Below are 25079 nucleotides of genomic sequence, written 5' to 3'. Positions count from 1 at the left end.
ACCTACTCACTGCTCAAGATTAATCCACTACTGAAGATTAATCATTTAATAATAAATCTGGATGCAAGTAAATATAGAGAAAGCAACTTCAAAGAATGCTTCGGCCTTGAGCAAGGGGTCGGACTAGGCGACCACCCGAGGTCCCTTCCAACCCTTTCTATGATTATTAGAAACAGAAAGCACTCTGACAATGTCCTTTCACACAAATGTTGCCTTTCTTTTGGTAGTGTGATGGAAAACCAAAGGGCTAAAAGCAGTAGAAGTTTGTGCAGCCTTTTATTAATGCCACTCTTGTTTACCCCAGCAGCAGTTCATCTAGGCTAAAGGATGTATGATGTTTGGGACAGGCATTCCCTTTTTATTGGTTGATTAGAATGGGAGTCATACCATGCTAGGCAGCCAATTGAGGTTTTAGGTACTATTCAAATAATCATTAGTAATGGTAGGAAGGATGAACGTTTGAGATGAGACCAGGCATCTAGCTTGCCTCTGGCAAATTGTCACCTGACCCTGGGAAGAAGTGCCAGCCAAAACAGTGGTATGTGACAGCAGCCTGCCACTGAAAAGGCACCAGTCCTGAATGGAAATCAGGGATTAAACATGAGACCTGTCCAGGGCCAGTTCTTAAGCAGAATGGCTCAGAAACATGGCAAGATTCAGTTGGGTGGTTTTTTTGTTGTTTTTTTTTTTTTTTTTTTTAAGGGTAGCAAAGCTTGTGCAGTTTGTCATACTCTGAATTGTATTCGATTCCCCAAGTTTGTGTATACAGCATGTTGAAAATGTACACCTGGATTGCATCAAGGCAATAAGGGAGTTCCCCCATTGTTTTGCCAAACTACCTTAGTTGCCTGGGTCAGCGAAGGGATGACACAACAACGATTCACCTATTGGCTCCCTCCAACTAATGAGACACTTCCTCAGCTTTGGGTCGGCAGATTTGTTTCAACAATGGGCCAGGACCATCTCCTTCCCCTCGGGGACCCACCTGCAGCAGCCCACTAAGGGCAGCAAGCAACCAGTTTACGGCAGGTAACACTTAACAGCATGGGTCGTCCTTGGCCAGAAGTCATAGGAAATCGAGCAGCAGAGCCAGCTGAAGTGGATGGCTCCCGAGTCCCCCATCGAAGTGTCTGCTCAGGTGTGACCAGGGGTGCTGGACAACGGGACGGGCCTGCAGTGACCGGGGGAAGTGACGAGGATCCTGGGCAGAGCCTGGAGGCAGCGAGAGGCTGCAGCCTGCGCCTCGGGGTGCCCGCGCGTGCAGAGGGGAGGCCCAGCCCGGCTGGCAGGGGCCTCGGAGCCGCCCGCCCCCAGGAGGCGCCACCCACGCGGGGCCCGCGCCCCGAGGCGCCTCCCGCCTGCCACGCGGCGGCTTCGCAACCCCGCGGGCCCCGGCTCTGCGTGGCGCACCAGCCGGGTGAGCCGCGGCCCCGCGGAACGGGCCGGAGGCACAACACCTCCCACCCGCCCGGCTCGGGCTCCCGCGGACCTCCAGCCCCGCCCCGCCCGCACCCAACGCGACGGCCACACAAAGTCTCCCACCCCTTAGCCGGAACCTCTCTTCTTCCCTTCTCGCGAGAAGTCATCTCACCCCCCTCTTCAACAGCTCATATCCTTCCGCCGCCGCGCTCCCCTCCCCCTTCTGGAGAGTTCTGCGTGCGGGGGGAGGGAACAGAAGTAGTCCCCGTGCCCGAGCGAGCCCCATCACCAGGTGCGGCGGCCCCTCCGCCTGGCCGCCCCGCTGCTGGCTGCTGGGCTCGCGGCGGAGTGATACGCTCGCAGGCAGTAGGGCATAAAGGGCCCGCGGAGGGATGCGCTAGGATCTGCAGCACCGAGGAAGCGCTGAGCGCCGCCGGGGGAGCTGAGCGCGAGGCCCGCCCGCCGCTGCCGCACGGACACCCGCGTCTCCCGCGCTCCTCCCCCCGGAAAAATAATCCCAATCCCCTCCTCCCTCCCTCCCTCCTCCCTCCCCCGCAGCGGCCGAGCCCAGGGCCCCGCGCGCCCCTTCTCCGCGCACCGCCCGCGCGCACCCGCGCACACACCGCACTCTCTCGCTCTCGCACACACACAAACTCTCTCTCACACACACACACGCACACAATGGCGCTGAAGAGAATCCACAAGGTAAGGGCCGCTCGCAGGGGAGCGCCGCCAAGGCCTGCGCCGGGCCTGGGCCTGGGCCTGGGCCTGAGCCTGAACCCGGGCCCGCAGCTCGGCCTGGCCGCGCCGCGCCGGGGTGGGGGCGATGCCGGCTCAGGCTGCTCCGCTCCGGGCCGAGCGCACCTGCCTGCGGCGGCTCCGCTCCCTTATGTAATGCGCGGCCTGGCCCGGCTCCCGCCGGCGCTTGCTGGGCGGAGGGGGCGCCGCGATGCTCTCGTGGGGCTCCCGGGCGCGGGGCAGGGCCGGCCGGGCCTTGCGGGCCAAGCTGCCCCGCGGTGACCCGGCCCGGGCCGCCCTCCCCTCCCCCCTTCTTGTCTTAATTTTGCTGTCTCGGCCCCCGGGGGATGCGGGGAGCAGCTGAGTCCCAGGGCTACCGAACCCAGGAGCCCAAATTTAAGAGCTGCAGGACCAGGGGAATGGTGATATTGCCAGAGGAGAAAGCGAAAGCCCAGAGACCACAACCGAAGCCACTCTGAGGCTGGCTTGTCTCGCTCCCTCCCCCGCGGAGGTCTGGGAACACTTTTTGGGCAAAAGAAATGCCCTACAGCCCTAGCTGGGCCATGGTTAGAAGTGCTGCTTGGGCTTTCTTAATGATTTCAAAGAAATTGGTTTTTGGGGCAGTCTTCCTACAACAGCTAGAAACATGTCTGTAGATCACAGTTGTTTTGCTCTTTATTTGGAGGTCTCTTCGTGGTCAGCGCAACTCACTTCAGTTTTACCTGTTTAATTTATTAGTGATCAGTGACCTAGAATGAGGTGGTGACTCTTTTTTTTTTTTTTTTTTAGAAGTTCCTTTGTAGTATCTGGTGAGGTAAGCTGATGCCTACGAAAGCTCTGATTTACTGAGTCTATAAGGGGAAAATCTGCCCTGCCTTCTGCCCAACTCTTCTTATGCTTTGGAATAGGAAGCATCTTAGAGTCTTAGAAAGGCCCTAAAGTTTTGAAGTTTCCTTTCCACTGACTGATGCCGAAGGTGCTTTCTCTCTTCTTTTTGACCCTTGAATTAATCATTTTCATAGGAGTTGCTCTTCAGGAAAGACTTATCTGTGTTCAGGAATAACTTGTCAGGTGTAATATTTTTTGTTCAACTTCATACTAGTTTAGATCTCATCCTAAAAGCTGATTGGTTAATAGGTGAAAAATAATTCCTCAGCATTTATAACTGTACTGTAGGCATGACTTCACCTCCTACCCCTTCCCCTGATGTAGACATGGTTTATTTCTTTTGCTAGTACAGATTTTCTTCCTGGGGTACAGTTGAAAAGTCACTCAGCATGCCATAAGGTATAGTAGGAAAATAACTCCTCTTGATGTTATAAATTGTACCTACGCTAGGGGGTTGGGGGAGTTGCCTAGAAAAGGCCTGCTACTATGCTTGACTGTTAAAAATTGAGCAAAAGTACCCAATACGAATCCTCAGCTTTATGAGGAAATGTGAATGCATATAGCAGTTGCATCTTATGAAGAGCTACTGCAAAACAACAAGCATATCTGTAGCATTCACTAATGTAAAGAGGTGCTGTAGCAAAATGTAACATTTACTTGGCTACTGGCTAAATTATCCTCATCTTCACTTCTTTTTAATTCTTTGATTCATCTTCCTTCTCTTTAATTCTCAGATTGAAAAGTATATTTTCATTAACAAGCTTCAATATGTAGTGTGTTAATTTTTTTAATATGGTTTGTTTTATTAGGCCACAGTGGCAAAAGTGGTCAGTTACTGGGAGAGGAAGTGATCATGGTTATCAATCCATTAATTTTAAACCCATTCATTAAGTCAAAATAGGATGCAACTTGTATGCCATTCTGAACTGGCTGTTAGTTTCATTAGAATAGTCAATTGACATATTTGCAAAGAACTGCCCATAAAACAACTTTGTTTTTGTAGACCAGGAACTATACTAAAGTGCCATGTCCAATCTTTTTCTAGAAAACTGGCCTGACTCGTGTTTTCTTGTACCAAGGCGAACGTGCACAATTCTTAGGTGCCCGTTGCTGTAGGACCAAATAAAGAACAGGATCTGTTAAAGCCATCTATCCATCTATTAAAGAATTTCTTACAATTTAGGTAGACAAACATGGCATCCTTCTTCGAAAGGTGTGGCTTTTTGCCCTGAACTCATGACTTTGAAGTCTGAACTCCTGTGCGCAAACTTCTTGTGTGGTTTCTAGTCTGAGTTACTTATTTCTAGCTGATGAAATAAACAAAATATGAATCTGTTAGCTGATTTGGGGATCTTTGTGGTAATTTCTGTTCTGGTGTACTCAGCACCAGTACTGAATCAAGAATGCAGACTTTGGACTGGCTGTAACTACAGGACAGTGTTCTTAAGCTTCCTTTAGTATCTTTTATTGATCATGTTGAAAAGCAGCTTGAGTGCCAAATACAAGCCTTTTGCAAAATGATACTAAGATTAAGTTTCATATACATTTAAGGACTTATTTACATGAAGAAATAGATGGGCATAATTATATCTGCTAGGGCTGTAATTTCCTGTGTGGATGCTTGTTTCAAAACAAGTCATCACAGTTAGTGATACCTGTACATTTCACTAACAAGAAAAGCCCTGAAATGTCACATGAAAACCATTTCTTATTTTATTTTTATAAATGTTAGGCTTTGGGTGGGCAACCTGGGCATGAGTGCCACAAGTGGCACAAGTAAGCCTCTGTGTATGGCATACAGGTGATCAGGGAAGGGATTGGCAGCACAGCAACAGAAGGTAGAGCAGGAGATCAGGCAGAGAGCACAGGGCAAGAAATGGAAGACGGAGCAGCAAATTGATGCCCTTCCTCTTAGAGTGGTATTGAGGGGCAGGGGTAGGGCTAATGTGGTATGTTGCCAAAAAAAGTGCCCCCCCCCCCCTCCCCCCGCGCTATGTCGGAGGAGCATTGTGTTCTGTACAGGTCAGCTATTTTATATGCATATTACTTCTTTTGACTAGTTTAGCTTTCAGCAGGTTTAAGTTCCAGTTTTACACACCATTGCGCTGCTCTAAAATCCATGTTGATCTTGTTAACATGACTGAAATGATTGAAATAGTTCTCTGCAGTGTACTTGGGTCTTTCAAAATCTCCAGGAGTCCATGGCTTCTGCAGAGTTGTCAGGATTTGAGAAATACATAGAGAAAATTACTGTGAACTTTACTAGTATAACTGTCAGGGAACACATTTTTGATAAACAGGAACATGTGGGATACTACTGTGTGTGTGAGGGACTTCATGCAATCTTGATATTTACCCCAAGTTGGGCCATAGTGTGGCTTAATTCAGTATGTTTCTAAGAATAATACCTTCCTTCAATTTCAAAAGTACTTTTAAGAAACTTTTAAAAGAGATTTTTTTATAAAGATGGAATTGTGAAACTGGAATATTTTAATTTGTTCATCATGCTGGTCTTGCTTTCAGAGATGAGAATTCCACAGAATTATAGGACACCTAGAGAAATTATATAAACCAAATATTAGGCCTAGACCAGTGGTTTTCAACTTTTTTAGACTCAAAACACCTCTTGGACAACGTTAGATCTTAGCTTTCACTCTTATTTTTCCACAGTAAAAGAAAAAAAGAGAGAGAGAGCAATGTTTCTTTTGCAGAGAACTCGGACCACAACAGGTCATAATGTTTTTGATGCTGTGGATTCCTATTTGAAATCTCTAAGCTGATATAGAATCATGTGTAGGTGTTTGTATGCCTACAGTGTTAATTTTGAATGGCACTCTTAAAAGGATCTTCCAGTGTCATCCTGCTGAGAATCACTGGCCTAGGTGACTGTAGTCTCTAAATATTTAAAAGTACCTACAGCCTGTGTGCTGTCATTAAAGTAACTGTATTTAGTATGTTGGACCTCATAGGAGGCATTTCACTAGAGTAAGATGAAAATTGAGTAATGTTAACTTTAAAACAGGAGTTGGTACAGGAAGAAGGGGAAGGACTTTACTTATGTGTAGAGCTTAGGCCTTCTCACATATCTGCTAAATGGAGGGTTTTGGGGTTTTTTTTGTTGGTTCTTTAATATCCTAAATTTCAAGTTATTTTAAGGGTTATCTGATAGTGTAGTATTCTTGAACCTATGGGAGATGACTGTGGAGCTGTTTGTTGATAGCTTATCCAAATAGTAGAGAGAGATCATTGAAATGAAATGGACAATGACAGGTATGTTTTATTTTTCTTCAGGTCTGTTAAAACTATTAAAACAGTGAAATTCTTCACGGAGCAAGATCACTACCTGAAAAGTAAAAGGCTGGGATAGTAAATTCTTCCCTTTGCATGCTTTCTAGGAATGGTAAATTGTGGAAACTAGATTAAATGGCTGTCTTCCCAATGGGCTTCAGTCAGAAGTTGGGGAAAGGAAAGTTCCTCCTTTATAATATTTGCTGAAGGAATGATCAGTTTCTGGTACAAAGGATGTCTTTGGGGTGAGGTACCTTGGTCTTGACTTGGGATATTGAGGTTCAGGTTCTAATGCTTAATCTCAGGCCAAAGTCGTATAATTTGTCCTGTTTTGTCCTTGTCTCAAGTGTGTTATGGGGAATGGTTAATCAGTGATTGTGGTACTCTCTGATACTGTAGTGACGAGCTGCAAAAGTACCTACTTCGTGTGTAATTCAAACGGTGAAACCATTGGTCAGTTTACAGAGAGAAGATCCCTGTGGGAACATAGTTCAAGATGGTCTCTTGCATTTCAAGTCACTTTGCAAGGTGAATGAAAAGCTGTTTTGAAATCTTAGAAATCAGTTACTTGCTGCACTTGGATCATCTGCGAATTAAGAAATCTGAAATAGTTATCTGGTGTCTGGCCACTGCTATTTCTGAGATGCATTTGGTTCTGGAGTCTTTGTAAACTGTCTGCATTTTGAAGAAACTGACTTCATCATAAAACGTTAGATGCTTTAGGAGTTAAAGGCTAGAAGACTTATTGTCAGGTCTCTCGGTTTGTCAGCCTGCTTCTGGTAAAAATGCTTCCTGTGTTCCTGAAGGAGCAGTTTACACAGGCCTTATCTAGATGTCTATTTATTCACACACCTAAAGGAAGGAAGTGTTCCCCATACCTGTAGAAAGATGCATATATCTTCATATATAACCAAGGATGTACAGAAGGACCCTGGATTGCTTATGCCTGAATGGTGTTTCCCTGTCATGTTGGGGAAGGATTTATCTCAGCTGCTTGGAAACCATTTTGCCTGACCTCCAGTTTAAAAATTCTGCCAAGGTCAAGTTTGCTTGACTTTCATGGATGCCTCATGAGAAACTAGTTTGAAAAGTATCTTGGCCTTATTAAAAATGGAAGCCATAGAAGCTATGCCTGAGCTGTAACCAAGGTACAGGACTTCTAGTTAAGTATTTCCTTATCCTTCAGAGGAATGTTGGTCTGTGACCCTTAATTTTGGACCTCTGCAAACATACCCGAGTCAAATCAAAATTATAGGTATTATTTTACAGAATGCCACCATTCAACCCAAAGGACTACTTCAGGGCACCTGTATTTTCATGCTGTACTCTTCATTTGTATTAGGTAGATGTACAGGTGCCACTTCAATTCAAAGTGAACGATAAATACTGGTATAAATTGACATTTGACCTTGTCATCACTGGATAGTTGAATTGTTTGTCATTGAATTCCTTGTTTTGAGTTGGTTTAAGCAAAAAGTGTTTGTTGCCACTGTCTTTTATGAATGAATTTAAAACTTTCCCTGAATTCATACGAGTCCTCGGTGTTTCTTTTTCGCTTGCAGGACCCTCTTTATCTAACTCACAACTGGCAAATTTGCTACTGAAATGCACTTTGAGGTACTTAACAGTGCACTTGACTGTGGGACAGTAGTGAAAGGACTAAGTGAACAACTTCAAATTGTCATGTAGACACCAACAAGTTCAGAGTTTACTGGTTATTTATTTAGAAATGTAGGACTGGATGAGAGCAGGAGTTGTAGGTGAGTACATAAAGGTCCACACTTTGCGCCTTGCTACATACTGCAAACCACAAAACACCCTCTGGCATCCCATAACAAATTTGAAGCCTTTGTATCTCTTATATTAAAGGCTTCAAATAGAACAGTGTGCTGCTGGAGAGATCAAGGGTCCTGGCAATACTGGAAAATTTAGTTAGGTAAAACATGCTGAGATTTTTAAGAAACGGATCGTGACTCATGTTTCAGAAGAATTCCTCCCTCTTGCACCCCCAGCCTTCCAGTAGCGGTTAAAGCCTGAGCATACGATTAAGACTTACCAGTCAGGCACCTAAGAGCCTTCTCAGTAATATTAAGAGCACTGGTGGCCCCTTTTCAGTTTCTCAGCTGGAGTTACAACAATGGCTGATACTTCAGAGGAAGGAGGGGAGGGAGGGGGTTCAAAAGCTAAGCTTTTCTTTCAAGGGTGTATGTGTGTGGTGTGAAACAAACATCACACAATTCTTGCTGCTTAAGGCATTTCCTGAACCATTACAGCTGCAGCAGTACTCTAGGCCTATGACAATGGGGTGAAGATCATGTGTATTGGCTTTTTTAGTAACCAGGAAAGCTCTGAAACATGGAATTATGATTAGGTTTCATCTTTTTTTTTTAAGTTCTACACTAAAAGGAGACCATATGCTGCTCTGGGTATTCCTAATATGTTTACATGCATATCTGTGTAGATGAAAAGTGCATTAAGGAGTGAGAAGTCCTGTATATAGCATTTGGTCAGTCACATTCCAGTGCATACAGTCAAACTTTCCTACCATATAAACTCCTCTAACCTTCAAAGGACCTTAAAATTCAAGTGCTTCTGCTGTTGCTGCTGATAGCGTGACATGAGGAAAGAAGCAGTCACAGAGGCTGCTCTAGAGTTGTTGCATAGGATTTATAGATCAATCCATTTGGAAACACCTAGGCATTCGGTGTGGATTGTGGCATCGTATGTGGCTGCTGTTCCAAAAAGTTGCCACTTAACAAATGGGCACTGTTTGTGTGCCCTTTGGAATTTCTGGTAAGGCTTACCGTATAGTATCTGGGCTACTTTAATAGACTTTTAATACTGCTGTTAGGTAGTGTGTTAAGTGCTGGCTAGTTTAGGTCACTGGAGGTCAATTTTAGCATGTTAAGCATCTTTAGTGAGTTCTAACCTAGCTAGCCATAAAGTTAGCCTCAGTCATCATTGAGTTATTCATAAAAGCCCTCTTGTTCTTGATGTAAGTCAGGCCAACATTAGTGACTTTAGCAATGCAGGATCAGGATCAACTTGCTTGTTAGTGGCTTTGGCTTGCTTTCAATATCAGGACCTGCTGGTAAACTCATAGTTGTGTATGTGTAGCTCATAAAAACTCAGCTTTATATACTTTATATAAGCGTTTTTTGGTTTTTTTTTTTACCTCTCTCCACATCTTGTTCTGAATAAATTAAAAAATCATTCTATTTCCAATTCCTAGTCTAAACCTAATTGGTTAAATTTATTTACAGTCTACATAAGCTTTAGTCCGACTATCATTAAGAGATCTTATTGGGGCAGTGAAACTAGTCATGTTTGCGTTAAGACTCAGTGAAATTTTGAGTTTTCGGGTTGCCACCAAATGTTTTTATCATATAGTACACCAAAGTTAAGCATACAGGCCATCTGAGTAAACTAGCCTTCCTCAGTTTTTATAAATTGTTTATAATGTTGGAAGGAAGGGATGAAACATGATTGAGCCCAAACTACAATATTTTATTATTCATTGTACTTGGAAACCACAGGTTACTGTCAGCAGTGTTAAGAGTAGGCCTCCAGATACTATCTTGAAGGAGAAATGTCTTTTGTAATTTTTTTTTTCTGTTTTCAAAGGATTGCTTCTGTAGAGTTCTGTTGCCCCTCCTATTATGGAATTCTAGATTCAAAGGCGTCTGCAGGGATAAAATAACTGAGGAAGACCATTATGGGTCTTAGGTTGTTGGTCTAAGAAAAGCAGTACTTGTTTCATTAACATGTTTACTATCAACTAAGGCACCATCTGCACATTACACTTGAATTAATCACACCTAAGTTGTGACCCAGCTACATGTTCAACCAATTAATGGTTTGATAAAACAAGCAATAAGCTACAAAGTTACTCCACAGAAGTGTGTAGTAACTTAGCTTATTCTTATTATGCTATTAATTGAAAAAGTGGCCAGATGCTCCCCTGTGACTGAGAGCCCCATCAACTGAGGGGCTTGCAGTGACAGTAACATTGTCAGTGCTGTCCCTGCTGGGAGCTTCTAGTGGGGCTCACACAGAAGGGAGAACATCAGCTGCAGGGCTCAACAGCAGGTGCAGTGGGGAGAATGCTGCTGTGAGCCTCATCAGCTGTGGCACTTGCAGCAGGGAGGATGCTGCCACTGCTGTGAGCCCTGTCAGCTGTGGGGCTCGCAGGAGCCAGTGCAGGAAGAGTCTGGGATCATAATCCCAGGGTCCCCCTACATGGGCAGTAAGGTGCGATAGGATCTAATGTGCGATCCCACAATTGCTGCTCCTGCCATACATGTGGTGTGTGGCAAGAGGTATGATTGTGTGGATTGCACATTAGATTCCATTGTGCCTTTCCCTGCACTTGTAGAGGGGTCCCAATATTCAGACTACAACGTGTGCTGACCACAGGGTAGAGTTTCTATAGTGGCAGTACTGTGGAGTGTGCAACTCCTCTCATGTGTTCTCATTCTGGAAAATAACTTGCTGAGAGATTGGAACTTGCTTTATAAAGTTCTGAGGTACGTGTTTAGAAGCAAATGTGATTCTTCTGTGTTTGTCACCATTAGCTGCAACTTGGGTAAGTGTGAAGTATGACTAATATTGAGAAGATTAATGTTAAATCCTCAGTGAGAAGTAATGTATGTGGGGGACTATTTCCAAGGCTATGACAGACAGGAACTTGTTTTTTGGGAGCATAACTTTAAGACCATTAACATTCTAGGTCTTGTTAAAGCAATGTGACTTGAAGTCTGCGTGATTAAAATTTACTTCAAGATGAAGTTACTTCATAGCACTTGCCTGACACTCACAGGTTTCATCAACTGGACTATATGTAGGCAGAAACACCACTGTTCCATTTTTGGGATTTGGGCTAGGACTGTACTAGTATAGTTAACTTGCAGTAGACCAGGTAAGCGCACAATTCTGCATTAACCAAATTCTTTATCTTGCAGAATTTATGAGGTTTTAATTTAGGATGATGAAATCTCTTAATTTAATTTAGTTTATGAAATCTCTTGGGTGACTTGACAGATCTTGAAACCAAAACCTGCCTGGAGGCTGCATGGTTCTCTGAATTTAAATGCTTTTATAAAATTGAAGGTTATCTTCATCAGTCCTTCATTTTATAATGCAGTATACACACTATATACCTAAACTGGGTGGAAAGGAGAAGAGAGAGAGCCTTTAAAAACCCTATTGTTTTGGACCAATGGGCTTTACAGACTGTTGTGCAGGTGTTAGTGGATCCTACATCCCAATCTCGGGCACATATAGCGGCATTTTTCTTTGTACCACCAGTTTCATAACTAAATCCTTTATGTCAAAAGTTATGCTTAGGTTTCATGTGGAGTCTCACGTTATTCATCTTGGGTCACAAACCAGTGGCTTTTCAGAGTGGAGAATTCTGACATTTGGAAACAAAGGACCCAGCATTTTCCAAGTCTGGTACTTGATTTGGAAGTATTTATAACTATTGAACACAAAGCTGTCAAAGCAGAGAGCTCTGGGTGAGCGTACACTTGGTGCTGTGTATTGGGACAAGTTTCACTTCCTGGTTTGCATGTGCAATTGTAAGTGTGTGGTTAAATGCAGCTGCACATAATCATCATTCCACTTTCAAACTTGGCTCTGTGAGTCTCACAGTAATGACTAGTGGAATTGCCAGCATACTGGTACAAAAAAAATGGCACATGAAAACTAGTAGTGTCTCTGCTTTGCCAGCAGTTCTTTTTAGTCTTGTTTGTTTGTTTTTCCCCTCACCCAGAGCTTAGTCATTCAACTGTATGGGAACTAATGAGCTCTGAAGAGAGTATCTCCTGGAAGTTGAATTCTTCCAGTTTGTCATTTGAGCCTCAAATTTTGAATTGTGATGAAATGAAGCCTTAAGAACTTGTGTTACCAAAGTCTAGCAGATTCAAAGAGTTTTATGTCGATTTTCACACAACACTATCTGTGCATCAAACCTTCTAATCTGTTAGACCTAAATCTGTAGAGCAGACCTACAGCCTCCAGTGAGAGTTGCATCACTAACAGATTGCACATTTGCACAGCTGTTCTTAATGTTTCTATTAAGGAGGTAGTGCACAACTTTAAAATAGCTCCTTTTTAATTGGAGGGAGGGAAAATAACAGCAACTAACAACTCTCCTTCTAAATTTACCTTGTATTTTCCATGTATCATTCAAAATGTGCTAGAAATTCACAGGTATGAGACAGCAGCATATTTCATATAAAGAATGTTGTATTGCAGCTGGAAAGCAATAGCACAACATGTAGTGTTACAAGTGACAATTCAGTTGGAGTCTCTTATTCTGTACTTTGGCTGTACAGGATACAGATTAAAGCTAGACTTTTGGTTAAGTTTAGCAGGTAGGATGTACCATGGATTCTTGTGCCTGTATTGGAATAAGCAGTGGCATGTATATGAAAACTCTAAAAAGGAATTCTGCATATGACTTCAGTGGGACATCCAAGGTAGTAGCCTTGGTCCTATGTGTATTGCCACATTGTTAATACAAATGTATGGTAAAGCTGGAGTGGATGGTTTGAATCTGGAGAGGTGACTATTAGAACAGATTGCACCAAGTTCTGATGGTGTATGCTGTGTGTGGGAGGGAGCTGTACCACCTAGCTGACATGGTTACGTTACCACAATCTCAGCAGCTGTGCTAACAGAAGAATGCTTTTCTGGCTTATGTTTGGGGGGAATAGCATACCTTTGCTGCCAGGGAATAGTGCTGTGTCTACTAGCTATGTCAGCCCAAGCCTGTAGGGCAGAGACACTAGTAGAGATAAATCTATTGTTTTGCGGTAGATATACAAGGGGATTCTAATCTTAAGTATTGTCAGAGTAACTTTGTTCTCTTGAGGTTGCCTCATTCAGATAAGACTTTTGTGTGTGTGTGTATATATATATAATATATATGATACCATATTGCTTTAACTGTATTTCAGTCTGGGCTTTGGTTTGGGATAAATATGCATCTGAAAGTTGAATGATAGTCGGGACTAGACAACCTCTCTGGGACTGGGATGAAGATGTATTATTGTATATTGTCAGAGGATTATGCAGTCATCTTAATGATGGTATGAAGCCTCTCTCTTGCCTGGCATAATGGGCTGAGTGTACTGTTACAGGCTTCTGCTGCCTGGGACTACCTGTTCCTGTCTTTTCTGTTGTAGTCTAATCAAAAGGCATGGGGGAGGGGGTGGAGCTTCAGTCCCTTGCCAAAGACTCTTTTTAGGGAATGCAAATGAGAAGGTGAATTGGTTGTGCAAGTCACTCTGGAGTGGAGCTAAAAATTTCATATTTCTAAATTGATGCAAGTGTACTTGAGGATGAGTAAATGGGTCTGAAGATCCTCCAGGTTTCTGGAGTGGTGTTAAGTATGCCAACAGGGGCAAGGCTTACCTGTACAAATTGTTAACGTCATAAGCACAGGTTGGGTCCATATGCAGGGTTATGCATGCAGCCTAAGATTATCTCCATCCAGCTTTGGAAGTAGTACATCTGTAGATCTTTGGGCTCCTTAAATGCCCAGGATATCTTGCAAAGAATAACATTGTGTTGAGTCTTAGAACAGAAATGAACCTGCAAATACAAGCAAATTTCATTTCCTTTCATTAAGATATATGTGCTTGATCTTTCATTAAGCATTTGTTATAAACTGCTGCTTCCCAAGTTGTGGAAAGTAGTGGGGTGTAGTTTTTAAAACTTTACCAAGGTGTATAGACGAGACTTAATATAATCATTCCTTCTGCTGTGGCCTGCTTAATTGTTCCTTCTTCTTCAAGACTTTGTCACCAGTCCTCAAACAAATACTTTGTTTTTGAGATTCTAATATGGGCAGGTCCCTGCTGAGCTTTGGAAAGACTTGACCCCAACTTTCAGTTTTTAATTTAAGTCATTTGTGTGACTTTTGCTGGAAGCCTAGTAGGCTGTGGTAGGAGAGGGAAAAGCTGAGTGTTCCAGTGAAGGATACAGATTTTAAAGACCAACTGAGCCTGACAATCAGTTCACTGTAACTAAACCTAGAGTGGGACAAGTCAGATTGCAAAAACAACTTGGTTTGTTGGGTAGAACTAGATAAAGTTTTTAATCTATTAAAGTACAGATCAGTTAAAGTATGATGCACAAGCTTTTCAAACAGTGGATCTTTTTGGGGCTGTCCAAAAGCATGGGCATAAAGAAGCAAACTCCTAGATCCTTTTGCAAGCCTTTTTTGGACAGAAAGCAATAGAGGAATATGGAATATCTTAATCTTGTCAGTAGGAATGGATCTGTATAACCTCCAGATTTTGGGTGTGAGAGGGTTGTATGGCACAGTAGTGCCTGAAGGATTCTTTCTGACTAGCAAAACTGATTATGTTGAACTTGTGAATATTGAGGGATTGTTACAGGTTGGGGAGGCAGGGGAACATGTTGCCTGTTTCTAGGCTTAAGCTACTGGCTAGCAAATGTTGGTATACAAGATTGACTAAAAATTGCGTAATGCGCGTAACTCTAGATATATGGTAGGCATCCTACATGCCAAATAACTTCATGATACCTGTACTCAAAATTGTAGATTATGAACCAGTGTAGCAAAACCCCCCAAAACTGGAACATCAAAGCTTAGTTAATCAAGAGTGATTTGTATAATAAAACAACTAAGTGTTGAAAGAGTTGAAGGGAGGCTTATCCTAGTTGCATTATATTTGAAAATTGTATAACATTTCCTCAGTAGATCTCAAAGCTCTTCACATTTTGTGAAGTCTGATGTCATTATCCATGCCTTAGTGATTGGGAAACTGAGGCCCAGAGGGCTGAAGTAATGGGTCCAAGGTATCTCACCAAGTTAGTGACGGGACCAGAAATGGAACAGATTTCAGAGTTCCAGTCCAGAGCTCTGTCTGTTAAGGCATGTTTGCTTCCCAGTTAAACCTCCAGCTTCTGAATTGGAAAAGAAAGACTGCTTTAAATGAAAATAGGTGGTCTAGGGAAAGCAACTAATGCTTAAGTTGTTGGTGAAAGTACATTGCACTTAATATTAAAAAATAAAACCTGATAAGATACAAATCACTTTTTATAAAATGCCAGACCATTAGCACTTTTGTTGCTTGTCTGAAGTTCCTGTATTTTTTTTGGCTACTTTAAGCTAAATTTTCTTCTAAAATGTTCTATATGATGCAGAACTTCAAAGGATTGATCTGAGCAAAGCAAATCTTGAGCAAAGGATTGATTTAGAATGGGGCTATCCAACTTTGTAACTGGCCAAGGCAGCGTGTCCTATGGGCCCCACACAAAGGCAAGCCACAGGCCCAGTCTGGGGCTGCATGCTGTGAGGACACCCCCCCCCCCCCCCCCCTGGTTTGCTGCATTGCATGTTTGCCTCTGTGCCCCACTCCCCTTCACCCTCCACTTCTTGCACTGCACATCCCCCTGTGGCAGGGGCATGAAGGAGGGCCACAGAGGCACTGCTGCTGTTGCAGCTGGATTAATGTGGGGAGCAGTGGCTAGGCAGGAGCCTGTGGGCTGCAACTTAGCCCTCATGGACTGGCCTGCTGACTGCTAGTTGCACAGCTCTGTTTTGGAATTAATTTAAATCGAATAATGCTGGCTGGCACTTTGTATGTTGTTGGCTGAAAGGAAGTTAAATTTGTGTACTGCAGGGGTGTCGGACTCGCCTTGTGCCCCTGGCTGGATCTAGACCACATGGCTCCTTGTGGGCCAGATGTAGCCTGAGACACACAGAAATAGCAGTAGTGGCAACTGTCTCTGGTGTGGAGCATGCAGTGGCAGTTGTCTCCAACCCAGGGCATAACAGGCTTACAGCTAGGGAGATAGAGCTGTGGCAGTGGTGACAGGGGATGACCGAGTGGTGGGTGACCGAGTCTGTCAGCTCCCTTGTGCCCTCCCTCCTGTTGCTGATTCCTCTGACCACACCATGTAACTTCAGTGGACTGTATAGTTTGACACCCATGGTGTATTGTATTTTTGTTTTCATATGTAGACTCACTCAAGGGGAATAAATGTCAATCTTGAAGTTAACACAGTTTCCCAAGTATGGGTGGGGAGGAAGATGGACTAGTGGTTCTCTAGGACTTCCAACGCTGGAACATGCAGGGATGCTAATGCCATTCAAGTTTTGAACAAGATCATTCTTATGCACTCTAGTAGCAACATCTGCATCACCTGAGTTTCTCTGTTCATATGCTTTTGTTGATTCTTGTTAAATTCTTGTATTGGGGAAATCCTTCTGTGGATTGATCTGATATTTCTGTCTGTCTTGTGCCCCTGGGGATACACAGCTATTAGAATCAGGCATTAGAATGACTTTCTAACTTGGTGAAGGATTCTTTAAATTTGTCTCGATCATGGATAAAATAGCTAAACTATGTTGAGGAAAGAGAGAAGGTTGCATTCATATAGTTTCATAAGGTCCTATTACCATAAGGTTGCTAATAGGGTGAAGGACAGTCTGAAGAGAGAGAATTTAAGATAAAAGTACTAAAGAAATCAAGCTTAAGATGGAAAATGCTTTGGGTTCTGGATAAGCTAGCTCAAAGGAAAGTTAGTCCAGCAATATTGCAGTAGATAAAAACTAATACAAGCATCACAAATGCAGATTTTGAGCAAGTTCGAAACCAATTTGTTTATCTGGTAAACAGTGGTTTCTTAGTGAAGCTTAAGAATCTACCACTGGGTGAACTGTTTGAAGTACTGCATGCAGTCTCTTGTGTGAGAGAATATCATCAGATTTTCTGATTTATATGGAATATAAATGGTCCATCCCTTTTCTTCTAGGAGTTGAATGACCTGGCACGTGATCCCCCAGCACAGTGTTCAGCAGGGCCTGTTGGAGATGACAGTAAGTACCCTAAGTACTGAAGAATCAAGCATGCTATTCTCTAGACAGTTTTGGCAGTAACCTCCATTTTGCTGTCTTCAAAGGGGGAATATTTGCCTCATCTGTGCCTTTTAGGTTCTTGGAATACTCTTCCTTTTTAAATGGAAGACACTGAAGTGTTAGTTACTTCATGTAAAAACTTGAGACACTTCTAGCTCTTACCCCCACCAGCTCTATTTCTCCTGTTTCGGTGAAGAGCTTGCAGCCTCTCATAACTTGTTTCTGTATTAGTTGGGTAGTTTTCCTATACTGAAAAATGTGAGCAGTTAAGCACTTCTAGTGGATATAATCTGCTGTCTACATCAGCAGTTGAAATGCCAGAATGGCAAGTCCCTGGCCAAATCACCAAAATATCCAGGGTATTGTAAGCTAGTAGTGAATTTTGTTGTCATATTGGAAGGGTGCCATCAGGGCTCAGTTGTACAGAGGAATTCATGTCAACTTCACCACAAAGTGGTTGCATTAACTTTAACCCATACACTATATGTATATATAACCCCCCCCCCCCTTGCTTAAGAGGTGTGACAAGGGGTCTTCATTTAAAGTAATGTAAGTGGTTAATAATGGAAGTGCAGTGTTCTAGTGTGATTAATGATGATATAATCCAGTCATCCCTTTTGCTAAAGTCTCTTCTTAGCTTTGAGGATGACTTGTCATCCTCTAAGAATGGATTATGAATGGCTTGACTTTTCCTGGTAAAACTATTTATATACTAAAAAAGATTCCCATCCTCAGTGTTGGCATCTACTGCAACTCTTTTTTTTTGGGTGGGGGAGAAGGGAAAGAGGCATGGAATCTCAATCACAACTCTAAAAACTTAGAGAATAGGAAACAGATTAACATATGTAGTGGGTTCCCATACTTGAATTTCAGAAGTCTGGGGTTCTGTATTAATGAAATCAGAGGGATGTCTTTAATCACTCCTTTATCCAGCGTAACCAAACCAAAAATGACAATTTGCCAGTCTCAGTGAGTATCGAAACTGACAACAGTGTATTCTTAGCCAAGGCATGAGGTTAGTACTTGAAACTCCTCCTGTGACCTAAAATGGAACCCATTAGTTTTGCCCCTTCAGGATAACGTGCACCTAATAGAAAAATATGCACTAAACTAAGAGTATTTTGTTTTCTACTTCTTGCAGTAAAGGATCAATAAAATTGGAAACTAGTGTTACTAATCATTTTTAGTAGTTCACCCAGCTGCCTTTTTCCTCCTTTGTAGCAGGCTGCTCTGTTGCAGTAGTCAGTATTTGACTTTAAGTATCCTGATGTTTCTTAGCTCTGGGATATGCTGCAAGATGTTATATAGTATGATTACATCTTGGATCCCCATCTAGAATTCTGCTTTTCATCCTGCCTCACCTTTAACTTCTTTCCTTTTATCCACGTTTTTGCTTGTCTGCATTCTGTGTGCTTTTCAGACAGAATAAATTAACTATTAGCCTGTGTTCCAGCATACTTTCAGAAAAGATTAAGGTACTTTTAAAACTAAATGAAACTTCTATCCATTGTTCTTTTGAGGTTTCTCAGGTCAATATGCTTCTGGTAAAATAGCATACTATGGAAATATAAATACACCAGTATTAAAAATTGTTATAAACTTCCATTGAAATAGAATTAATTCTCATAATTTGCTCTGCATTTTAGCAGACTAGAATACCAACCTTTAATTTAATCTCATCTACTTCTTTACCAAATTTATGAACTTCAGCTCATTGTGGCATGAATATCTGCGTCACTGGTTTTAAAATGGGTGTAAACTGCAGTTTATTCATGTTCTGTATATTTTATTTGCTAAATGTTTTTAACCAGACTGATTTTAAATTGAATATGTAGCTAGCTTCTGTTCTCTGGTGTGTATCTAGGGAAGAAGCTGTTGTTTGAAGCCTCGTGTGTATCTAGGGAAGAAACTGTTGTTTGAAGCCTCTAAAATCTGCAGGAGCAAGGAACCTACTGAGAATTTTGGGCTTTTCTGGATTTGGCATCTGTTTTCTGTAGGCGCACGTACCAAAATGTAAAACTGACTCGGCTTATAAAACCTCCATTATCAGCTCCAGAATACTGGAATAAACAAAACCCTGTTCGTAACTTAGGTTTTGTCTAGATTGTGTCTTAACTAGCCAGAAGGATTTGACATTAACTAGTATTTAAAGAAATCCAAGATCTGTTTTAAAAAAAAAAAAAAAAATCCATTGTAAGCTTTAAATTCTAAGGAAACTAAATTTTAAAACTAGTACAACTTTGAAAAAAGTTAATAACTGCAAAACTAAAGAAGTCTTATTTTGAGAATAGTAACAGTGTCTGCCTTCAAGACCTGTCTTAAAATTTGTAGAATATTTTTTATCTCAATCATTTAAAAGAAACAGAAAACGCTGTCGTTCCCCCCCCCCCCCAAAAAAAAAAAAAAAAAGCATCCAACAGGTGCAAGCTAACTTGCAGTGAACAAACCAGAAAAAGAAGCTATTGGGGAATATGGTTGGTGAGAGGCTTCATGAGTCACATATTTGGAGGCATGTCTCTGTATTGTAGAATCTGTAGAAAATACAAAGCAGGTTGCAGGAGACTTATGAAATTGGAAATGGAGCAGGAACAGTAGATCTAGAGAAAGCTACCTCCTTCCTTCTCTATGGAGAGATGACTATCTCCATCATAAAGCTAACAAGTAACTGGTGCTTGACTAATTCTCAAATCTAGGTTAGTATAACTTACGTTCCCCTTCCTGAAAATTATTTTTATCATGTATGACAAACTGCTTATCTTGTTCATCTTTGAAATCCAGTATTTCATGGGCAGAGTTGCTATAAATAGAAGTAGAAAAGAAATTTCTCCCCTTCCTAGATAAATGAGAAGCTTAGCTTTGAATATCTAGTCTCTTTAGTGAACCTACTCAATTTAGCTATTTCTCAGAAAGGCAAAGCAAAGCATCAGCTGCATTGCCAGAAGTGGCAGTTCATGCATGATCAAGCCAAGTGGAACCAATTTTTTTTTCTGTTCTCATCTTGCCCTTTTGAAATGTAGGAAGCAAGGTTTCTTCTGCCTGTGAGCTTTGTCAACAAAATGTTTTGTTTTGTTCCCCCCCCCCCCCCCCGCTTTTTAATGGCCCCAAATTTTGTATTTTAGCATGTTTGAATGCATTATTTCAGCACTGAAGGCTTTACCCAGTGCACTTCCCCCCAAGAAATATGTAGTGGTAGGGGGCCAGTACTTTAGAAATTGGTTAATACTGGGTTCCTAAATGGAGTATCATGATTTAAATAAGAAAGTAGGGAATTTTTGTTTTTTCTCTACGATAAACTTCAAGCATTTATATTTAGGGAAAATACTATGCTAACATTTCTTCCATTGTAAAGATGGAAAATACAGGTAACTAACACTAAAGTGATCACACATCCTAGTTTAGCCAGGATGGTCCTGGATTGCAGAGGCCTGTCCTAGCCAGGTGGTGAGAATTTAAAATGAGCATCCTGGAAATGCAGACAGGCACAGGGTGCAGTCCAGTGGGGAGGTGGAGCAGTGTGGAGCTTCATGATATATGGGCAGACACGGCTGCCTGTCCACCATGCCTCCCCACCTCTGACTGCAGTAGTGCAGCTGACTGGGGTGGGTGTCATCACTTTCCTGATTATGATCAGTACCTAACAGTGTGATAACTTTGAATTCAATTCGGGTTTTTACTGATTTTTTTTTTTCCCAAGTTGTATATAATAAAAGAACTTGTGGGCTCACTACAGCATTAGATAATTTAAATAAACTTATTGTACGTTGCCGGTTTCTGACTTGAATTTTTCTCTTTTAAAATAATTCTGTTTAACTTAAAATTCAGCCCTGTTTCTATTGAGTGCATTTGATGTCCAAGTACATCAACGTATTTGTTTAACATAGCTACATAGACTGCAGAGCCAAACCTAAAAGACATGTTAGATGCCTAATGGTGTTGGTAGGTCCTAGAGTGATGTATGGAGGGAGAACTGTCTAGTCCCTCCCTGATGTGTTTTTCATCATTTGACACTTGTAATTTTGCTCTCATCACCTTCTTGACTCTCTCCTCTTACTTCCCCAGTTCCGTTATTCACTTTGACTAACCTATGTCTTAGTTCACCATTGCATGCTATATTGTAAATACGCACCTCACAAGCTTGACATCTCACTGAGAAATGGGGGAGGTTACAAGTGGCCAGGGGAACTGAAGAGGTGGCCTTAAATTGGAAGTTCTTAATTTGTTCACTTCCGGGGTACTGCAAATGCCAGCCCTCTGTGTTGTGGGCTGTACGTTTTCAGCAAGAATTCTTGGTGTATTAACCTATTGGACCACAGTGGCTGTGGGAGAGGGTTTCGCCTTGTCATGAGGTAGGACCCTCTCTTCAGGGATGTAGTAATCTGAATACCCCCAAGGAAGTGGAATCAGGCTTGCAAGGATGACGGGTCATTTCACGTTACTAGACTCTCTGCCCACCACTCAGTCCTTTCACCCTTCTCTGTCAGAAAAACTGAGCTTCCCAAAGGCAAATATTATATTACCCTCTCAGTGATAACTGGCTTTTGTGCTCATTAACCTAAGACTATCCTAATAGTCCAGGCTACTTGGGAGTAACTTTTTTCCAGGATATGTCACCCTACACACTCTCCTGTTGTCTTAATGTACCCCATTTGGTTCTAATATTTGGATTCTTTTCTTCGTTGAGATCAGACTTACTCTTAAGCCCTGGCCACACCATCTGTTTTTAAGGTCTGTCTCAGAATGTCTAATGTCTTCAGGGACTGTATGTGGTCTACAGGTAAAAAGCAGTAGCTAAAATGCTAGAAACTAAGCATCCAAGCCACTTGCATAGTAACTTCGTAGACCAGTCAGCCTCACCTCAGTCTCTGTAAAAATAATAGAGCAGATCCTTAAGGAATGCATTTCTAAGCACTTGAAGAAAAAGGTGATTAGGAATAGTCGGTATGGATTCACCAAGGGCAAGTTATGCCTGAGCAACTTCATTGCCTTCTATGAAGAGGTGACTGGCTCTGTGGATGCGGTGTACCTTGATTTTAGCAAAACATTTGATATGGTCTCCCACAAGCATTGGGCTCAGAGAATAGTAATCAATGGCTTGATGTCTAGTTGGCAGCCTGCATCAAATGAGTGCCCAAGGGTCGGTCCTGGGGCTGGTTTTGTTCAGTGTCTTTATCAGAGACCTGGAAGATGAGATGGAGTGCACCCTTAGCAAGTTTGCAGATGACACCAAGTTGGGGGCAGTAGTGGATACACTGGAGGGTAGGGCTAGGATTCAGTGACCTAGACAAATTGGAGAATTGGGCCAAAAGGAATCTCATGAGGGTCAACAAGGACAAGTGCAAAGTCCTGCACTTAAGCTGGAACAACCCCATGTACCAGTACAGGCTGGGGGCTGACTGGCTGGGCAGCAGCTCTGCAGACAAGGACCTGGGGTTTACAGTAGACCATAAGCTGAATATGAGCCAGCAGTGTGCCCTTGCAGCCCAGTATACCATTAGCCTTCTGGGCAACATCGGTAGGAGTGTTGCCAGTAGGTCAAGGAAAGTGATTCCCCCTTATTCAGCACTGATGAGGCCACATCTGGAGTACTATGCTCAGTTTTGGGGCTACCACTACCGAAAGGATGGACAAATTGAAGAGAGTCTAGCAGAGGGCAACAAAAATGGTGAGGGGGCTGGGGTTTGTGACTTGTGGGGGAAGACTTCAGTAATTGGGCCTATCTAGTCTAGAGAAGAGGAGATTGAGGGGGGCAGGACTTAATAGCAGCCTTCAACTACCTGAAGGGGGGTTGAAAAATGATGGAGCTAGACCAGGGGTTGTCAGCTGGAGGTACATGGGAAGGTCCTAAGGGGTGTGAATGGGTGGGGACAGTGCTGCCACTCGCCATAGTGTGCCAATGCTGCCTCTCAGGAGCAGATGGCAGCGCCCCTCTGCGGGCCACACAGGCGCTGCCTGGCTGGTTGGATGCGGGGGTGGGATGGGAACCTTGCTCACTGTCAGTTGCTGCCACCATCCACCACCCCATGCTGCTGCAGGTGGTTGGACTCATATGACCTCCTGAAGGGGTCTAACCCTAACTTTCCAACCCTAACTTTCTATAATTATATGATTCTGTGATTCAGTGTCCTACTACAGGAATACTCTAATATATAGGAATTATCACATGTCGAACTATTGGCGTTCTCGTCAGAGTTCAAAACATGGCACTTGACTAGCACCAAAGAAAACAAGGAACCCTAAAATGGCACTTATTAATCTGTAATTAGGCAAGCCTTTTTCCTCACCTATGACAGTGTTTTGATTATGCCATGCAGTATGAAGATGGGAATTCCTTAGCAGTTTCTTATGCTGTAGAGAACTGGACACTACCAGTATAACGCTCAGAATTACTGACAACAAATGTGACCTTGGTTAATGATAAAACTTCTTGGTCTGCACTTCTGACACCTGCCAACCTATAATCTCATAGAAATGTCTTTTCATATAACTTATGGTGCTTATTTCATGCTCACTGCTGTTTTCTTAAAGCTAAACTTCAGTCCTGTTCCTGCAGTTACCTACATAGGGGGATTTTATATGCCTTCACGCAGACCTATTAGCACTTTTTAGGATGAGCATCAGAAAGTGATCAGGCCTGATTTGGTTCATTCAAAAAGTTTATATCCTTTCATATCTTAAAGTACCTATGTATGGAAGTAGCATGTGTTCTAAAAGTCCAAGCACTCCTAAAGAATTGCAGAACACAGATAGCTTGTGTGTTGCAACCACTTACATCTTGTATTCTTAGATTGTAGATTCATAGAAAATTACATTTGGAAGGGAACTCAAGAGGCCGTTTAGACGAAACCCCTGCTCGAAGCAGGACCATCACCAACTAGATCGTTCCAGCCAGGGCTTTATTGAGCCTGGCCTTAAAAACCTCTAGAGATGGAGATTCCTCCACCTCTCAAGGTAGTCTGTTCCAGAGCTTGCCACCCAAAGTTTTTGCTAATACCCATCCTAAACTTCCCTTGCTGCTACTTGAGACCACTGTTCTTTGTTCTGTCATCTGCCATCAATGAGAACAGTTTAGCTTCATCCTCTGAAATTGCCTTTCATGTAGTTAAGGCTGCTTATCAAGTCCCCACTCATTAGTCTTCTGGTTTGCAGACTAAATAAGCCTAGTTCCTTCAGAAGTCATGTGCCCCAGCCCCTTAACCATTTTAGTTGTCCTCCACTGGACTTTGTCTACATCCTTTCTGTAGTGGGGGGGGGAGGGGCAAAAATGGACACTACTCCAAATGTGGCCTCACCAGTACTGTGAATAGAGGGGAATAATTACTTTCTTCCGTCTGCTGGCATCACTCCTACCAATACATCCCAGTCTCCTTGGCATCAAAAGTCACATTATTGACCCATATCCAACTTATTGTCCACTATAACCCCCAGATCCTTTTCTTCAGAGTTGCTGTTTGGCCATTTGGTTCCTAGCCTGTAGTGATTCATGGGACTTTTCTGTTCTAAGTGTAGGACTCTGCCCTTGGCCTTGTTGAACCTCATGAGATTCCTTTTGGCCCAGTCCTCCAATTTGTCTAGGTTGCTCTGAATCCTACTCCTACCCTCTACTACTCTTCTTCCCCCCCCCCCCCCCCCCCCCCCCCCCCGCTTGGTGTCATCTGAAAACTTGCTGAGAGTGCCCTCCATCCCATCTTCCAGATAATTAATGAAGATATTGAACAAAATTGGCCCTAGGGCTGATCCCTAGGGCACTCCACTTGATATCTGCTGCCAACTAGGCATCATGCTGTTGATCATTACCCATTGAGCCTGACAATCCAGCCAGCTTTCTGTCCACATTACAGGCTGTTCATCC

The 25079-nt window shown here is 42.8% G+C and overlaps 1 protein-coding gene across 3 annotated transcripts in view; it reads left to right on the top strand.

Moving 5' to 3' along the window:
- Nucleotides 1-1778: 1778 nt before the first annotated feature.
- Nucleotides 1779-25079, top strand: part of UBE2D2 (ubiquitin conjugating enzyme E2 D2) — a 56216-nt gene continuing 32915 nt past the window's right edge. The window contains exons 1-3 of one of the 3 annotated variants that reach the window (XM_019487117.2): nt 1784-2124; nt 2947-2971; nt 17128-17191. In XM_019487117.2, coding sequence (XP_019342662.1) covers nt 17191 — 1 coding nt within the window. In that variant the 5' untranslated portion in view covers nt 1784-2124; nt 2947-2971; nt 17128-17190. Of the gene's footprint in view, nt 2125-2946; nt 2972-17127; nt 17192-25079 lie in introns of all 3 variants that reach the window. The other 2 variants (XM_006267525.4, XM_019487118.2) reach the window with 2 other exon arrangements.

The sequence above is a fragment of the Alligator mississippiensis genome, chromosome 9 (assembly GCF_030867095.1).
Source record: "Alligator mississippiensis isolate rAllMis1 chromosome 9, rAllMis1, whole genome shotgun sequence".
Lineage (NCBI taxonomy): Eukaryota > Metazoa > Chordata > Crocodylia > Alligatoridae > Alligator > Alligator mississippiensis.
Note: the sequence above shows the minus strand (reverse complement) of the source record. Positions and strands in the feature narration are given on the sequence as shown.